This window comes from Aotus nancymaae, unplaced genomic scaffold (assembly GCF_030222135.1).
Source record: "Aotus nancymaae isolate 86718 unplaced genomic scaffold, 86718_ANA_hifiasm-v0.15.2.pri h1tg000033l, whole genome shotgun sequence".
Taxonomy (NCBI): Eukaryota; Metazoa; Chordata; class Mammalia; order Primates; family Aotidae; genus Aotus; species Aotus nancymaae.
In genome coordinates this window covers 19,637,102-19,656,463 of record NW_026988447.1, presented here as the reverse complement: position 1 = coordinate 19,656,463, position 19,362 = coordinate 19,637,102, and the positions used below count along the sequence as shown (strand labels likewise).

General features: G+C 41.0%; 1 protein-coding gene across 4 annotated transcripts in view; it reads left to right on the top strand.

Annotated features, from left to right (window-relative positions):
* ARHGAP10 (Rho GTPase activating protein 10) overlaps positions 1–19,362 on the top strand; it is a 337,434-nt gene that overhangs the window by 134,353 nt on the left and 183,719 nt on the right. For all 4 annotated transcript variants that reach the window (XM_064383837.1, XM_064383836.1, XM_064383838.1 and 1 more), the window contains 4 exons: positions 1,235–1,339; positions 7,213–7,342; positions 10,501–10,607; positions 13,727–13,821. In XM_064383837.1, coding sequence (XP_064239907.1) covers positions 1,235–1,339; positions 7,213–7,342; positions 10,501–10,607; positions 13,727–13,821 — 437 coding nt within the window. The remainder of the gene's footprint in view (positions 1–1,234; positions 1,340–7,212; positions 7,343–10,500; positions 10,608–13,726; positions 13,822–19,362) is intronic.

Genomic DNA, 19,362 nt, shown 5'->3' with positions numbered 1-19,362 from the left:
ATTTCTGTTTGTGATTATACAGGTGTTTTCTAACAGCTTCAGTTGTTTATATATGAAGATACATGCACATGAATATATATATCTCTTAAAATGTAAAGGATATTTCTTGTGGATTTCAGCAAAAAAATACTGGAATTCATGATTCTCAAGATTCATTTTAATTTTAATATCGACTTGTTGAATGCTTTTTTTTTCTTAAACAGCTTTATTAAAATAACATTCACACACTATACAGACCGATTGTATGTATGGTTTATAGAAACAAGAATACCAAGTAATGATTAAAAATCATTTGTGGAGCTGTGCTTTAGGTGGAGTGATAGTCATTAACCTAAACAATTAGAGAAAAACTTCCTCAAAGTTTTCTTTTTATGTGAAATAATAATGGCCTGCCTTTATTGGGCATTTATAATGCCCAGTGGCTGTTCAAGTCATTGTTCTAAGTGTTGTATCGAACTCATTATTCCATGCTATAACTCGATAAGGAGATTAGGACATAGAAGTAGAGAAGGCTGAGTAATTCGCCCACAGTCCCTTAACAAGTCCTGGCTGATGTTGGGAATGGAGCCTGCTGGGCATTTGGTGTCAGAGCCCCAGATTCCTAACCACCCATGGCGTGGCATTAGGAAGAAAACGAATCTCAGAATTTCCTTAACTCACTCCCCAGCTCACTTCTCTTCATTTTAGATTTATTTATTCGATGTGGAGCAGAGGCAGCAGCCCTGTAATTCAGGGACAGGTTGGGTTTCATTAGGGGTTTGCAGCTGCCCCTGGCAAGTCACAGACTATCCTTATAAACAAAACAGAAGGGTTGCACTCTGCTGGATGTGACTGGGGAGAGCCTGGAGCTTTCTGATTCTGTGATTTTACTTGCTTTTAGATTGTATCAACCTATAGTGATAAGATTTCAGTTACAAATGAATATTGGGATTCTCCTGACTAAAGAGGACAGACTGATGACTTTACAGTTCAGTTTTTCCTATAGAGCATGCCATACAAGTTATCCGAAGCCTGTGACATTTAAGGGAAAAAAGCATCCTTTTCTACAAAGACCAGTTAATAGATAATATATACTGGGGTTACTTGAATGTTAATGATTTCCCTTTAATATTTCAGTGGAATAACAGTGAGATGGTGGTGGTGCTGGTGGGGAGCAGGAAAACTTGGTTGTTTATATGATTCTTTTTCTTCTGAATTTTTTTGTGCTAATATCCCTTTTCTTCCTGTGTCTTAGATGCTGTCATTTTTTCAGGGGATGTTTACCTTCTATCATCAGGGCCATGAACTTGCCAAAGACTTCAATCACTACAAAATGGAACTACAGATCAACATTCAGAATGTAAGGAAATGAAAGCTTTCTTTATAAAAATACGTTTTAAAAGTGTATTTTTCATTTTTTTGTTACATGAAAAGCCTTAAATGAAGACAACGCTGATCTGTTGGTACTGAGAAACTGAGGGTATGCTGCCACCTGCTGGTCAACTCTTGGTGTGACAAACTGCTCTTCAATTGGTTGAGGCTTGGGAAATTCTGCCACCTGGCGGCTTTTCCTGCAGTTTCTGGGTCAGTTCTAAGGATAAGCTTTTTTTTGTTAACTCTAAATCAGCTATGTCTACAACAGACAAAAGAGCACTCCACTTTATATTTAAGGCATTGAATATATAATGCACTACATTTCTTTAACTGGGCATCTTGATTTTTGTTCCCAAATAGGCTTATCGTTGGAATGGAATTTCTTTCCTACATTTTATGCATATTTACTAATGCACTGGTGTTCACAGTTGCTATTGGTCTTGATTTTTTTCCTTTGGAAAATGCATGCTTTCTGCCAGGTCTTGGATAAAGAGATTTAGGAGTATGTTATTAAGCGGTATACTGTATGATCAGGTGGTGGATGTTTTTCCTCTCAACATCAGTTGATCCTGGAAGCATTCTCATTGACAAGCTGGTCAGGGTATGGTGAGTGTAATTTGAGGTCTCGTTAGAAATGTAGTGAGATATCTTTGTGACAGACTCACAGCACATACTGAAAGACACATAGGTGGATGGATGGGAAGATGTGGTTGTTGCCTGCTCTTCATTTCTTTCACAATTAGAAGTTGAGAGTGAATACCTTTTTTGTAGATTTTCTTTCCAACTTTTTTAAATGTACAGTTCCCTATACTTGGGAATGTTCATGATAAAAACCTCTTGTTTTTATAATATATGTGTCAACTTCGATCTGAGGATTGTTCGGACATTCAGCTGGGCTGGTGATAGAGTCCTGGAGTAGATTCTTTTTTTGCTTCTGTGGTCTCACAATTTGTGAAAACAGCTATAAAATATTTGGTATAACTGTAATATAACAAAACTTAAAAATGTAAAATGAGTATATGTGGATTCATTGTAGTCACCCCAAAATTGTCCCTGCAAATAGTAGAATATTGAGTCTAATGATGTTGAGGTTTTTTTTTTTTTTTTAAGACAGGGTCTCACTCTGTCACTGAGGCTGGAATGCAGTGGCATAACCACTGCTCACTGCAGCCTCGATCTCGGCTCAAGTAATCTTCCTGCCTCAGCCTTCTGAGTAGCTGGGACTACAGGTGCATGCCAGCACACCCAGTTATTTATTTGTTTTTGGTAGCAATGGCATCTCACTGTGTTGCCCAGGCTGCTCTCAAACTCCAGGGCTCAAGTGATCCTCCTTCCTCAGCCTCCTAAGATCCTGGCATTATGGGGGTGAGCCACCATGCTTGACCGAGGTTGAGATTTTTCAGAATACTTTTGCAGGCAGCAGAATATAATTATGTAAGAGAACACTAGATAGTTTACATCAGTGGTCCCCAACCTTTTTGTCACCAGGGATCAGTTTCAAGGAAGACAATTTTTCCATGGACACAGTCGGGGTTGGGGAGGGGCAGGGGATGGTTCTGAGATGAAACTATTCCACCTCAGGTCATCAGACATTAGATTCTCATTAGGAGGATACAATCTAGATTCTTTGCATGTGCAGTTCACAATAGGGTTCGTGCTCCTATGAGAATCTAATGCCACGGCTGATCTGACAGAAGGTGGTGCTCAGGTGGTGATGCTCACCAGTCGCTCACCGCCTGCTGTGTGGCCCAGTTCCTAACAGGCCATGGACCAGTACTGGTCAGCAGCCTGGGCGTTGGGGACCCCTGCTTGAGATGATAATTCATTTTTCACCCTCCACTTAGTGGCTATATGAGTTGTAGAAATTCACCTTTTCTGTCTGGACCTCATCTGTCCAGTGCAGTGCTGACCAGAATGAGAACCTTCAGGCAGCATTATTTATACGATTTCTAGAACCAGTGCGAAGTGAAGAAAATAGTGCCCCTTATTTAGAGATAATGAAGAGTTTCAGGACAGGGACATTTGATCATTAAACCAAGCAGAAGCTCTTCTGAGCACAGGGCCCTGTGGACTGCATAAGCTAATGCCCTTGAAGCCAGCTCTCTGCCTCAGGCTCTGGGGTGAGCTGTGGGGAAACGTCAGTCTCCTGGGATGTTCAGTGAAACCCCTTGCACAGCTTCTTTATTTGTGGAAGTATGTATATAACACATTTGTGGGGAAGGGAGGGTCTGTTTACCTTATATAAACCAAAAAATTTTCAGAGGCATGAAATATTTAGATGGGAATGAGCAATATTCAATTTTGAAATCTTATGAACAAAACTTGAAGATAAGCTATCAGTTGAAATATTTCACAAAATGACCTGGTTAGAATTCCTTTTTTTCTTTTGAGATGGAGTCTTGCTCTGTAGCCTAGGCTAGAGTGCACTGGCATGATCTCAGCTCACTGCAACCTCCGCCTCCCGGGTCCTGGTTCAAGCAATTCTCCTATCTCAGCTTCCCAAGTAGCTGGGATTTCAGGCACGAGCCACCATGCCCAGCTAATTTTTGTATTTTTTAGTAGAAATGGGGTTTCACCATGTTGGCCAGTCTGGTCTTGAATTCCTGACCTGGTGATCTGCCCGCCTCAGCCTTCCAAAGTGCTGGAATTACAGGCGTGAGCCACCTCGCCTGGCTTAGAATTCTTAATATGTTAATAACTTACACAGTTGACAACAGTACCCATTTTCCATAGGGAAATGGGGAAATGACAGTTTATTGAAAAAAAAGCCTTTTCTGTATTCTCTGGCACTTAAGGATGTGGTCATAGTAAATGTGTCAAGTTGGGTGGTGAGGGAGAAGGGGACCTCATGGAGGCCTCTACAGCAGGGATGGTGAAGTGGTGATGAGTCAGGTGGCTGCTGGGGCATTTGGGAGGTTGCTTATGCAGAGCAGAGATGTTAAGTGAGCACATGAGCAACATGTTGAGAATGAGAACCGGGTTTCTTACTGTCTGGGAAGAAATTCACAAACTTGGAAGGAGAGAGACTGGAAAGAAACCTGAAGAACTGGGGTAGAATTAGATTTCTTGGTGGAAGTCATAGGTTTTTAAATATATATAGATACAGAAGTGAAGTAGTGATTGTGTGTCTGTATTAGCACATGTGTGTGTGTTTACAGTTGACCCTTGAACAACACTGGGGTTAGCACCCCTGGGTTATTGGTGTCTGCATATAACTTTTGACTTCCCCAAAACTTGACTATTAATCACCACTGTTGATCAGAAGCCTTACCCATAATAGAAATAGTTGATTACCACATGTTTTGTGTGTTCTGTGTATGATATACTGTGTTCTTACAATGAAGTAAGCTAGAGAAAAGAAAATGTTATTCCAAAAATCATAAGGAAGAGAAAATATACTGATTATTCATGAAGTGGAAGTGGATCATCATAAAGGCCTTCATGTGTGTCTTCATAATGAGTAGGCTGAGGAAGAAGACGAGGGGTTGGTCTTACTGTCTCAGGAGTGTAGATGGGGAAGAAAATCCATGTAGAAGTAGATCCACAAAGTTGAAGCCTGTGTTGTTTAAGGGTCAACTGAAATGTACATGTATTTCCTAAGTCTGTCTGCTGAGAAGACTTAGAAGCACTGACACCTTCTCAACTGTGAGCACGCTGTGCCTGGATGTTGGTTTCCAAATACTAAATAGTCTCCGTTAAAAAGAATGAGGGCTTATTTCCAGGACTGGAGCAGGGAGAGTATAGGATGAGCCTAGGATACCTTATTGGGCCCGAAAATAAGGAACTGCTTGAAGAATTAAGGGATCGTATCAAAAGACAGAAGCCAGCTTGAAGGGGCTCCTGCTGCTCAAATCTAGGGCAACTTGAGCATGAACATAAATCATCAGATTATTGGCTTAAATAGAAGTGTGTGTGCCTACTCACACATGTGATGGCATCCATACATGGATGGCATGCACATATATGCATATGTGTGTGTATGTTATACACACACGGGGAGAAGTGAGGGTTGGAAGGAGTCTCAGCAAAATGGCAAAGGAAGGGGAGTAAAATCAGGGTGAAATTAGTACAAAGATGGGGATAAGGGCCGGACATGGTGGCTCACACTCCTAATCCCAGCAGTGTGGGAGGCTGAAGTGGGTGGATCGCTGGAGCCCAGGAATTTGAGACCAGCCTGGGCAACATACTGAGACCCTGTCTCTAAAAAAAAAAAAAAATTTAGCCTAGCATGGTAGTGTGTGCTTGTAGTTTCAGTTCCTCTAGAGGTTGAGGTGAGAGGGTGACTTGAGTTCAGGAGGTTGAGGCTGCAGTGGACTGTGATTGTGCCACTGTACTCCAGCCTGGGAGACAGAGTGAGACTCTTTTTTTTTTTTTTTCTGAGATGAAGTCTCGCTCTTGTTGCCTAGGCTGGAGTGCAATTGTGCCACGATCTTGGCTCACTGCAACCTCTGCCTCCTGGGTTCAAGAGATTCTCCTGCCTCAGCTTCCTAAGTAGCTGGGATTACAGGCATGTGCCACCACACCTGGCTAATTTTGTACTTTTAGTAGAAACGGGATTTCTCCATGTTGGTCAGGCTGCTCTTGAACTCCTGACCTCAGATGATCGGCCCACCTTGGCCTCCCAAAGTGCTGGGATTACAGGTGTGAGTCAGCATGCCCGACCGAGACCCTGTCTTTAAAAAAAAAAAAAAAAAAAATGGGGATGAGAAAACTTGGAAAAATGGAAGAAGAGAGGAAGCTAGCCATCAACAACGGAGTTCTAGTTTCTTTGCAGGCTTGTACTTTCTTAAAGGACATAAGCTGATTTTTCTGGTAGCTCTTATTTTGTGTTTAAAAAAAAAAAACCTCTGCAGACAGGTTTTCCCTTTTACAGTCTACATGCATCACATTTATCAGACTCTCCATCTCTTTACCAAAAAAAAACAAAACAAAACAAAAAAAAAACGCCATTCTCCCATTTTCCTCCTTGTAGGACCCTTGGTAACCCCTTTTATTGTAGGGAGGAAAGAGGAGAAATTTCAATAATAATTTTCTATCTCAGTTCCTCCACAGTTTCACATCAGCAGTTTTTTGGTATTAATACAATTATTTTTGAGTCTGGATGAAAGACGTGTCCAGGAACGCAGTAGTGCCGACTCATCACAATTGCCATAGTAATTCTGTCACTTCACCTTGCACAGACGTTTTCACTGTAGCCGTTTGACAGATATTGGCACACCAAGTCTCCTGGGTTTCAGAAATGTGATTTGTCTCCTAAGATATCAAAGACATTATTTGTGTAGGTGAGATTTTCCCCGCTTCCTTCTTCAGAGAAGAAATGCCATTTTCAAGTGCAATTACCATGACCTGGAAAAACTGACACTTGTATTTATTAGTTTGCAAAGAAGAGTTAAACCTTTTCAGATTCTGGGTATTTATAGATTGCTAATGTAATGGTAACAAATCAGATTGATTGAGTCAGATTGGTTATGGCAAAGGAAATACTTGTCAGGGAGATATATTAAAACCTATTTATTTTTTAAACCTGCAATTTAATAATAGTGTGAGACCTGAAGGCAGGAATTTGTTACATTGTGTGATAAAGTTATTCATGATGTTGGAAAGCCTCTGAAGTAAGTAACTTCTAGTAACCTTGGCTTGAACTCCTCTAGTAGCTATTTTACCACTTTTTTTTTTTAAATTTGAACATGAATCTCAATAAAGAGGCACATTGGAAAGAATGGGGATATTTTGAGAAATTTATTAAAAAGTTACTTAGCGTTAAAAAATGTAATTACAGTTATCCAGAGACTTTAAAATGTGCAAGAGAAAAGTCACATGAGAACTTACCATTTATGTGTGTTTTTTAATCCGTTTCAGACACGGAATCGATTTGAAGGCACAAGGTCAGAAGTGGAAGAGCTTATGAACAAAATCAGACAGAATCCCAAGGACCACAAACGAGCAAGTCAGTTTACAACAGAAGGCTACCTGTATGTCCAGGAAAAAAGTAAGAGGCCCTCCAGAGTGGCTGCCTGATAATGCAAATTATTGAAAACTCCACTATTCTTGTCACTACTGTGATATTTTGGGCAATTATCCCTACCCCTTTCTCTGCCTGCTTCCAGCCTAGTAGGTGTATTTTGCATGTTAGGAGAAACACATTCCAGCTCTGGAGAAGGGGGTACAGTGAGGTTCAGAGTGGCTGTGAACACACTGCTCTCTAGACACCCCACTAGCTTCTGTTCCACACTGTGTACACCCCAGGAATGTGCTTGTAAGGGAGTCAGAATTGGGTGTAGGGCTGAAAATGAGCCAGAGTTACGAGGGTATTGTCTTTTTTCTCCTTCCCTCTCACCTCTGCCCTCATCACCAATGCACACAGGCACACACATTCACACACACGTACACATCCTCCTCCTCCCAAAACCCTGCCTCCCCTTCATCTTAAAATGAAGAGGGACATATTGGCTGGGTGCCATGGCTCACACCTGTAATCCCAGCACTTTGGGAGGCCAAGGTGAATGGATCATGAGGTCAAGAGATTGAGACCATCCTGGCCAAAATGGTGAAACCCCGTCTCTACTAAAAATACCAAACTTAGCTGGGCGTGGTGGCACGTGCCTGTAGTCCCAGCTATTCGGGAGGCTGAGGCAGGAGAATGGCTTGAACCTGGGAGGTGGAGGTTGCAGTGAGTTGAGATTGTGCCACTGCACTTCAGCATAGCAACAGAGCAAGACTCCGTCTCAAAAAAAAAAAAAAAGTGGGGGGGAATTAATATTTCTCTTCTTCCTTCATTTTTGTTCCCAGCAATCTGAGATCGTTGATTCTTACTAAAATCACCAGGAAGATTGCAGATGGTGATAAAAGATATTCCTACGTGGCATCCTAACTTGCAGGGTTTTTAGTATTTGTGGCTGTCTTAACCGGTATGCAGTGTGTAGATTATTCTCATTTTGAAAATTAAAAGACCTGGCATTTCTTTCAGACATGTAACATTTGGTCTTATTTTAACAGCTAAGCTCTTAAAGTTTACTACTTCAGCTGTAGAACCCAATTGCTAGTTAGCAGAAAGGATGGGAATGTGAAGACAGACTATTATTAAAATAGTCTCTCTTTACTATTTCCCTCCCTCTCCACCCTTAACTGTAATTAGGGTGTTTTACAGTTTTCACTTCATTTAAGTGTGGCTGATTTACAGGACTTTCAACCCGATCAATTTAGTAGTAGAGATGACTCAGAGAATGGTTACAGGGTATCTATGCTTTGAATGGAAGTTAATGTTATATGCAGGTAGCAGGAATTCCATGTGCCCCTATTTAATCTGGAATCTCACAGCCTTCACCTCTTGTGAGCAGTTGTACGATATGGTAGAAGTCTGAATTTTTCTCATACATTATCTTCTTAATCCCAGTTTTTAAAATTGAATTTGAATGAACTAAATTAAAATTCAAGATAGTCTTGAGAATGTTAGAAGTCTTTGTATTATATGCCCAAGTGAAAATCACAGGAAACTGTAATTTTTAGATTCATCACTGTTGCCTTTGAGAGAAATTGGACTCTAACGACATAAACAGTAGTGGTAAAATTCTTTCCTCATTTACTGTATGCCCAGGACTGTGCTAAACTTGCATACAATTTGTCTCATGTATCCATGAAACAGCCCTGTGAAGTGTAAGGTACTATTATTCCCCACTTATGAATGAAAATGGAGGCACTGAGAGGTAACTAGTGTTCCCTAAATCATACAACCACTAAATGCTGCAATTGTCATTCTGAAACTGCAGTCTGTGTTGGTGATGGCTCTGGTAAATTGCTTGGTGCTTGGACAGGCATGAAAGAGCATCATTAGCGTGTGTGCCCAGAGCTGGTCGAGTGGGCTCTGTTGGTTGTCAGAAGTGGATGGTGGTTTAAATAGTGTAAAGACCTTGATATTTGGGGCCAGAGATTCTGATTTGAGGTTAGGCTTTGTCATTTTCCAGGCATTTGGGCTAAGCTTAAAATGTTTTAGGTTAAAAAGACAGTATCGTCTTCTCTGGGCAGTTTTTTTCTTAGCGTTAAATGAAATATCTGTGCAATATTTTTGTGAACCAAAGAACACAGTGCAAATGCTAGTTATTTAAAACACACAGCAGTGGTTCCCAAATTCAGGTCTTTGGACCAACTATGTTCTGAGATAAAATTGATTGCTGTCTGGTCACCCCTTTCATCTGTTACCCATCTCCCAAATAATGTAATTAGCTTTTCCCAAAGTTAGCTAAAAGCATTCATTTTACATGAGTTATTTTTTTTTCCCTCCTGAGTTTGTCTTTTTCGATTTTTAGGTGTAGAAGGTTTGTTTGTTTGTACATGAAATTATGGTAATAACATGTTAATTGCTTTTTAAAAAGTGTCTTTACTTAGTAAAGTGAAAAACTGTCAACTTCTGCTGGGCCTAAACTTTGATTTGTTAGGGACTTTTATTGGCATGTGAAATTCCAGATGCTAGAGGTCCCTCTGACATACAGCACTGTCCTGTGAGCTCTGATGGTGGTACTGCTGACTTAGCAAGAGAAGAGGAGTTCAGAGAATGTGCTGGGTCATACGTGGACAATCACTCCTATTGAGTCTTACATTTCTTTTTCTTCATACTTCATTTTTAATGCTTAATTTTCAGTCATCAGTAAGAGTAGCTGCTTACCAGGGTGCTGTTTGTGGACTTACAGCACTAGGCGGATTTTTAGATCAGATGCTTCTTAGCACTGTGATTCTACAGTTTTATCATTTTGAGAGGCCAGAATTAAATCCAAAACCATCTCATATATGGGATGGAACTTTTGAAACCCTTGGGAGCTCTTACTACCTAGAAACAAACCAAAAATAGAGCTTACAATTAAGAGATTTTCAGGTAGGAGATAACTGTTGATTTTTCTAGCAAACGGTTTAAACAGCATGTCTTTAAATCATGTCTGTGCTGCTAAAACTGTCTTAGAATTTTGTTTCAAAGTGTGTCTTACTCTCTTTAGTTTTTTCCTTCTCTTATTAGAACCAGCAGTATTGCTGATTTGTTTCATTGATTCAACTGTATTCGTCGCTACTTTTTGACTTTTCTTCTTTACTAATGCATTTATAGCTCTGCACGTCTGCTTGTTTATGAGGGAAAATATAAAGGGCTGTTTTTTGTTGAAGGGCCTGCTCCGTTTGGTTCCAGTTGGGTCAAACATTATTGCATGTATCGAAAAGCAGCAAAGAAGTTCAACATGATCCCATTTGAGCACAGATCTGGAGGGAAACTTGTAAGTACTGGATTCAACGTGGAATAAATTTTAGGCTGTCAGAGCTAGTGTTTGAGGGTTAAACATTTTAATAGTTTATATTTTAATGGTTTTCATTCACTGATAAATAAATTTTAGTATTAAAATCTTTGTTTTGGGATGAGCGTGGTGGCTCACGCCTGTAATCTCAGCGCTTTGGGAAGCCGAGGCGGGTGGATCACATGAGTGATCAGGAGTTCGAGACCCGCCTGACCAATATGGTGAAACCCCATCTCTACTAAAAATACAAAAATTAGCCATGGGTGGTGGTGAGCACCTGTAGTCTCAGCTATTCGGGAGGCTGAGACAGGAGAATTGCTTGAACTGGGGAGGCGGAGGTTGCAGTGAGCTGAGATCATGCCACTGCACTGCAGCCTGGGTGACAAAGCAAGACTTGGTCTCAAAAAAAAAAAGAAAAAAAAAATCTTTGTTTTGTTTTTAAGTGAAATGGGCCAGAAAACACAACGACATATATGTTTTCTGAATTGCATGCATGGGTTTTTAACTGGTACATATATATTATATATCTATATGTATATATTTTTAAATTATACTTTTAAGTTCTGGAATGCATGTGCAGAATGTGCAGGTTTGTTACATAGGTATACACATGCCATGGTAGCTTGCTGCACCTATCAACCCATCATCTACATTAGATATTTCTCCTAATACTATCCCTCCCCAACCCCCCGACCCCCAGACAGGCCCTGGTGTATGATGTTCCCCTCCCTGTGTCCATGTGTTCTCCTTGTTCAGCTCCCACTTATGAGTGAGAACATGTAGCTTTAACAACTAGATACTTTTTAGGTGAACCATAGAATCCTTTTATGTCACTGTTTGGAAGATAAAGGTAGCACTGACAGCAAGCTTTCATGACTCATTGGTTCCTCAGTATTGATACAATGAAACTGACTTGCACAAATGTATTCATAGCCTGAGAACGTAGTAGAGTGATCTGTAATGAATTTTACTGTTGTTCAGTTAGGCTTACAAAGTTCTCATGTAGTAGGTATTTGCCATTTAGTTAACTGCTCCTTTTGAAATAAAAAAAGCAAAGCATGATAGTAAGAAAAGAGCAAGAAGACCTATGGAGCTGGCTGTGTAGGAAAGGTGATCTTCATATGTATTTTAAATAGAACCTGCAGCTTATTACAATAATTGATGGCCTAGAGACAGTGCTCTTCCTGCCAGTGTTGAACATAAGTGGTAACACATTTTAAGAAAGCAGGTTAATTCATTGCTTGCTGGGTGAATGGGTATGGTTTTGCTTAGGTGAATAAAAAAGACAACCTAAGTTCACTTCTATTTACTTACACTATGCCTTTCCCTGAAAAGTATTTAAAGCATCTTATACTAAAAACACATTTAGAAAATAATGAAATTGACATGAAAAATTAGTCATGGCAAGAGAAGGAAGTGAGGCGATGGCTCTTGAAGGTTAAGATTAAGCAACGGGTTTGAGACCAAGTTTCCTATCAGAGCTAATTCAAGTCCTAAGATATTTCTGCTTAGTGGTATCTTTCTGTTTTAACCTCCAAATAATAATTATGTTTTGGACTATATCTGTGAGATTTTGAATATTTGTATATCTTAATGTTTGTTATTAGAGATCTTCATGTTCTGGAAGAGGTTAAAATGTTCAATAAGTGGCCGGGCATGGTGGCTCATGCCTGTAATCCCAGCACTTCAGGAAGCTGAGGTGGGCGGATCACCTGAAGTCAGGAGTTCAAAACCAGCCTGGCCAGCATGGTGAAATTCTGTCTCTACTAAAAATACAAAAATTAGCCAAACGTTGTGGTGCTCGCCTGTAGTCCCAGCTACTTGGGAGGTTGAGGCAGGAGAATTGCTTGAGCCTGGGAGGTGGAGGTTGCAGTGAGCTGAGATCGTGCCACTCCAGCCTGGGCGACAGAGTGAGACTTTGTCTCAAAAAAAAAAAAATCAGTAAGTGTGTAGCATTGCAAATTAAGTAAAGATAGATTCAGGGTGACTCACATAGAAAAGAGAGAAACTGCATAGATTAAATGGTTCTAGCTTTAGATTATCAAAATACCTGATCTAGGGCTATTGATGTACTTTTAGGTTGACCTCTATGGAATTGCAATTTTAATAGGCCAAAAATGGTCACGTACTGTCTGTGACCTGTGGTATAACATAGTATGAAATAAATTTTTACTCTTAAAAAAGAGTACAATAAGAGACTAACAGTATTCCAGTATCAAAAAACTATACTGTTAATCTGCCTTTAAAAATTAACATTCGACTGGGCACAGTGACTCATACCTGTAATCCCAGCACTTTGTGGGGCCGAGGCAGACAGATCACTTGACGTCAGGAGTTTGACACTGTCCTGGCCAACATGATAAAACCATGTTGCTACTAAAAGACAAAAATTAGCCAGGCCTGGTGATGCATGCCTGTAATCCCAGCTACTTGGGTGGCTGAGTCACAGAGTCACTTGAACCCAGTAGGAGGAGGTTGCAGTGAGCCGAGATTGCACAAAGCAAGACTCTGTAAAAAAAAAAAAAAAAAAAAAAAAAAAAAATTAACAATGGAATGGTCTGGTTTAACATTACCATAATCAGTAAGATCTAGAAAATCTTAAGAATCAAGAGAATGCCTGGGTGCGGTGGCTCATACCTGTAATCCCAGCACTTTGGGAGGCCGAGGTGGGCAGATCACCTGAGGTCAAGAGTCTAACACCAGCCTGGCCAAGATGGCAAAACCCTGTCTCTACTAAAAATACAAAAATTAGCAAAGTGTGGTGGCGCATGCTTGTAATCCCAGGTATTTGGGAGGGTGAGGCAGGAGAATTGCTTGAACCTGGTTGGTGGAGGTTGCAGTAAGCTGAGATTGTACCACTCCAGCCTGGGTGACAAAGCGAGATTCCCTCTCAAAAAAAAAAAAAGAATCGGGAGAAGGACAAAAATATTAATGTTTTAGATTCTAAATAGCATTTAAATAAGCCAGTTTGAAAGAGGATAGGGTAAAGAGAAGGGACTTAAGATCTTCAACCTTGCTCCCCTGTTCTGCAGTATAGAATGTTTGAGTGTATATATGCTTATTCTGTAGTTTTTGAGAATGTTCAAAATGATTATTTGCAGGGGGATACAGAGGTGTTCTCTTTGAAAGAATGTACCAAGAGGCATACTGACTCCATTGACAGACGGTTTTGTTTTGACATAGAAGCTGCTGATCGGTAAGTTAATGGAATTATTGGACATGGTGAAAGAGTTGTTTTAAAAGATGATAAAAAAAATAGAAGTTAGTTGCAACTGTGATTTCCACGACCTGGAAGAATGTTATCTTGTTATACTTCCAGGCTGTGTGTTCATTATAAGCTGTTTAGTCTTGGTCACCAGGTTTAGCTATGGGGTGATAGTTTCATTTTGATTTAGCTAGGAATCATTCTAACTAGGGCTGTCACTTAAAAAATAACCTTGGAGATTGGGTACAGTGGCTCACGCCTGTAATCCCAACACTTTGGTAGGCCGAAGTGGGGAGATCACTGAGGTCAGGAGTTCGAGATCATCCTGGCCAACCTGGTGAAACCCTGTCTCTACTAAAAATATAAAAATTAGCCAGGCGCAGTGGCATACGCCTGTAGTGCCAGCTACATGGGAGGCCGAGGCAGGAGAATCACTTGAACCCAGGAAGTGGAGGTTGCAATGAGCCAAGATGGTACCAGTGTGCTCCAGCCTGGGCGACAGAGTGAGACTCCTCAAAAAAAAAACAAAAAAACAAAAATTTGCCTTGGAACTTTTCATTGTTGATCCAAGCCTAATTTGTAGCATGAAGAGAACGATGGTAAGATGAACTGGGGACAAAGCTATACAGGGGTGATAGGTAGCTATTAATATGGAACAACGTTCATTCATTTGTGCGTGTGGGTTTTCAGTGTCTATATCCTGTACGTGATGGGAGGGTCTTAGGCAAACTCCTTTTGTTCAAAGATGAATTATTATTTTTTCTTATTCTATGATTTCCAGTTATTTAGTTGTAAAAGAATCTTTGCCATAGAGGAAGAAGTAGAAGAGAAAGGTTTGTCAGTGTTACTACTTGTCTGGCATTAATTTCTATGTGCTTCAGCAGCATGAAGGAAAATCTTAGTGCTCATAGGATATTTATGTTTTAATGACCGACAGTACAGTGATTCCTTGCCAGCCCTGGTTTTGTCAGTGATGGTTTTTAGATAAGGCTGTTCCATGTTTGTATAATAAAAGCTTATGAGATTTGTTCAAGCAAAAGTTCAGTTTGGGTCAGAACCCAGGAATACACAAGTAATTAATGCTGCTTCCTCTCCTAGGTGATATAGTTGAGTCTCAAGGGGTAGTGCAGAGAAGGAGGATCAGTGCTTCACTTTATAGTACATGAATTGAAGACCGTTTATGGTACATAGAAACAGGGCCTTAAGCGTCGTGATAAATTTGGCACTACTGAGTAAAGGATGAGTGGTTAAATAAGCATTCTGTCAAGACGGGAAAAATATGAAAGAGAATGTCGGTGAAAAGAGGTTGGGTCTTGCTTTGTTGCCCAGGCTGGTCTCAAAACTCCTGGACTCAAGCAGTCCTCCTACCTTGGCCTGCCAAAGTGCTAGGACTATAGGTGTGAGCCACTGTACCTGGCCTAAATTTCAAGCCAATAAGAACTCTTCCGAATTTTAAGAAGGGAGTTAGTTTGTATAACACAAGTTGAACATACATCTGTGTGCACACACCCATGGGTAGCATTGGATTCCTTTCTGAGTGCCACTGTTCTAAATGCTTCTGTGTTTTAGCTCAGCTATTTCCTTGCCACAGCTCTCTCAATGTAGTTGTTACTGTTTCCATTTTATGATGAGAAACTGAGGCACAGAGCATTTGAGTGATTTCCCCAAGGTCACGTAGCTAGTGGGCAGTTGAAGAGCTGAGATTTGAACCCCTGAATTCTCTGCCTAGAGCCCCACATCTTTTGCTTCTTTCCTCCTTTTTTTTTTTTCAGATGGAGTCTCACTTTTTTTGTCCAGGCTGGAGTGCAGTGGCGCAGTCTTGGCTCTCTGCAACCTCTGCCTGCCAGGTTCAAATGATTCTCCTGCCTCAGCCTCCTAACTAGCTGGGATTATAGGCATGCACTACCACACCCACTTGGCTAATGTTTTTATTTTTAGTAGAGATGGGGTTTCACTATGTTGGCTAGGCTGGTCTTGAGCTTCTGACCTCAAGTGATCCATCTGCCATGACCTCCCAAAGTGCTGGGATTACAGGCATGAGCCACTGCGCCCAACCTGAGCCCCACCTGTTAACCACTGAGCTATAAGTCTCTGCAGAGTACCGTATGATCAGGATGTTTCCTAAATAATTGACAAAGATGAGTCAGCAGTGCTGTCTACTAGAGAATGTGTTAAGTGAGGTGAATCTGATTAGTTTTAAAAGAGCAGGGCACTTCTAGTACTTTCACGTATTGTTTTAATGCAGTTTAATCATTTTAATCATCTAGAGTCTCTGTATTTTCTCTGAGACCTTGATCATCCCCAATTTTTTTTTTTTTTTGGTCAGCCATGATCCTTGTTATGGTCGGAACCACTCTCCATCCCTCAAAGAGATTGGTTCTTACACATATGAAGGATAACACCTGTAGGTGTTGGACTCTTGGAACTGGGGAGGACTTTAGGTCGGTGATCTATTCTAGTGGGTTTCAACTACTTTATAGGGAGAGCCTCTTTTCAAATGAAATTGCGTGCTAATGCATATATAAAGCCAAAAGAGTAGGTTTCCTTATTAAAGAGGCAGAGGGGACCTGGATCCCCTCCCGTCCCTCCCTTTTAGTTTTCCTCTTTTTTTTTTTTTTTTATTGCGGAAGTCTCTAATTTATTTCTATTGAGGCCCAAAACTCCTTTCTAGGAACTCCTGGCAGGGGGACTTAATCTAGTTTAGATGGTTAAAGAAAGGCACACAGAGGGTCTGACATCTAAATTCTTAACTAGAGGGTTATCTGGAGTCAGCTGGGATTGAGAGTCCGTGCCAGACAGAGTGAATGTTGCATGTGGAGGCCTGGAGACAGGAGAGGGTGTGACCTATTTGAGTCACCCAGCATCACTAGTGCAAGGGCCAGAGAGAATGGGAGAAGAGGCTTGAGATGGGGCAAGGGCCTGAACTTGAGGTTTGTGAGCTTAATCCATTAAATAGTTTTAAGCAGGGCCGTGAGTGACAATTACATTTGTATTTCTCAAAGCTCATTCTGGCAGAGTAAGAAAGATTTGGAGGTGGCAAGAGTAGACAAGAGGAAGTAGTTTAAGGACTGGGTGGGACAGCCAGGATTGGTGCGGGGGCAGTGGGGATGGAGCCAAGTAGGGGAGATTTTTGGAGATAAACTGGATGTTGCAGTGGAGGGTGAAGGAGCAGGGAAGGTTTCTGGCTTGAGTAACTAGATGGTACCATTTACTAAGGTGGGAAACAAAGTAGGGGCATAAGGATGGTGGAAGATGTGAAGTTAGTTTGGGTTATTGTATTAGTCCATTTTCATACTGCTATGAAGAAGTACCTGAGACTGGGTAATTTATAAAGAAAAAGAGGTTTACTGTACTTAGTTCCATATGGTTGGGGAGGCCTCACAATCATGGCGGAAGGTGAAAGAGGAGCAAGGCACATCCTACATGGCAGCAGGCAAGAAAATGTGTGCAGGGGACCTGCCCATTATAAAAACCATTAGATCTCCTAAGACTTATTCACTGTCATGAGAACAGCATGGGAAAAACCCACCCCCATAATTCAGTTACCAGGTCCCTTCCACGACACATGGGGATTATGGGAGCTGCAATTCAAGATGAGATTTGGGTGGGGACACAGCCAAACCATATCAGTCATGTGGAGTTAGATAGCTGTGGGTCATTATAGAGAGAAACCTGGTAGGAAACTGGGTACAGAGCTTGGTGGCTATGGCTGCATTTGATTAGGTATTCACATTTGACCTCCTGAAACTCTCCATCCTTTTACTTCCATGGCAGTAAACTGTTCTGATTCTCCTCAGATCCCTTGGTCCTCTCCAGTTCAGCCATCGCTCCTTAAATGTTGCCATTTCCAATAGTTGTCTTTCCGTATCCAACCATTTTCGTGGTTTCACTCTTAAAGTGTATCTCTCTGTAATATGTGGTTTTCTTACCTTTTTCTGTGTTTTGAGCTGCTTCTAGAATCTTTAGCTCCCAAATCCTAAAATCTGAGATCTATAATGCTTCCAAATTCAAACTTTTTTAGCACTGGCATGATATCACAAGTGGAGCATTCCATATCTGACCTCATGTGATGGGTTGTTGTCAGAACTTTGCTTCATGCACAAAATTACTAAAAATGTTGTATGAAGTTACCTACAGGCTATATGTATAAGGTGTATATGAAAGATACATGAATTTCTTGTTAAGATTTGGGTTTTATTTCCAAGATATCTCATTTGTATGTGCAAATATTCCAAAATCCAAAAAAATCTGAAATCCAAAACCCTTCTGGTTGCAGGCATTTTGGATAAAGGATACTTAACCTGTGCATCTCCAATTCTGCTCTTTCTACAGTTCTTGGTGATTTCAGTATGGCTTTAGATGATCATTTTGGCACTTGGCATGTTTTTGAGCTCCTCTCCTTTGGTGATCTTGTTCTTTACTGTACCTCAGCCATTCCCTCTGGTGTTCATTCCTTAGACCTTGTCACTGCAAGGAACTGTAGTCCTCAGCAATCCTGATTGCAAGACTTCCGCTTTCAGACACCACCTTCTTTCCTAATAAGTACCCTTAGATTCCCCAGTTATGCCTTACAGTCTGTTGTTCCTTGTGCCCTCACTTTCTTCCTTTACTAGTTGAAATTTCATAGTCGCTCATCACAGTCCCTTTTTCATACCCTTCACTCCACTGCTGCTTTCCTTCTTTATTGTGCTTTTTTGCACAATCCCAACTTAAGATTCAGATCTGCCTTCTCTCTTTCTAGAGAGGCAAGTTCTGCCGTATTCATGGGATCACTTGAAATACATAACCACTGTCCTCCAATAGGCCATTCATGGTAGCCACTCATCATATGGTGTTTTCTTTTCTTTTCTTTTTTTTTTTTTTTTTTTTTTTGTGGAGATGGAGTCTCACTTTGTCACCCAGGCTGGAGTGCAGTGACACCATCTCTGCTCACTGCAACCTCTGCCTCCCAGGTTCAAGCAATTCTCCTGCTTCAGCCTCCTGAGTAGCTGGGACTATAGGTGTCTGCCACCATAACCAGCTAATTTTTGTATTTTTAGTAGACGATGTTTTACCATGTTGACTAGGCTGGTCTTGAACTCCTGGCCTCAAGTGATCCACCCACCTTGGCCCCCAAAAGTGCTGGGATTACAGGCGTGAGTCACAGCACCTGGCCTATACTGTGTTTTCTTAGTTCTTGTATTCTCCCAGTTGAATATTTCATATTTTCCTCTCTTTTAAGCTCTGACACTGCCTCCCTTCCCTAATGACTTTGTGTCCTATTTCGTTGTGAAAATAGAAGCTGTAACAAGAGCTCTTTCCTACTGCATATACCCACCTCCACCCTCAGTGTCCAGACACCCTGCCTTTCCTCCCTGACTGTGGGAGCTGCCTGTGTTCCTGATGGAGGCCAACTCCCCTGTTGAGGTGTTTCCATTTCCTCTTCCCATCCTCTCTCCACTTCTCCAGGATATTACTCAAGCAACTCTACTTTTTCTTTCTTCTTAACATTAGTTTTGTCTCCCGTCAGCATGTGAAATGCTCTTTTTCAGT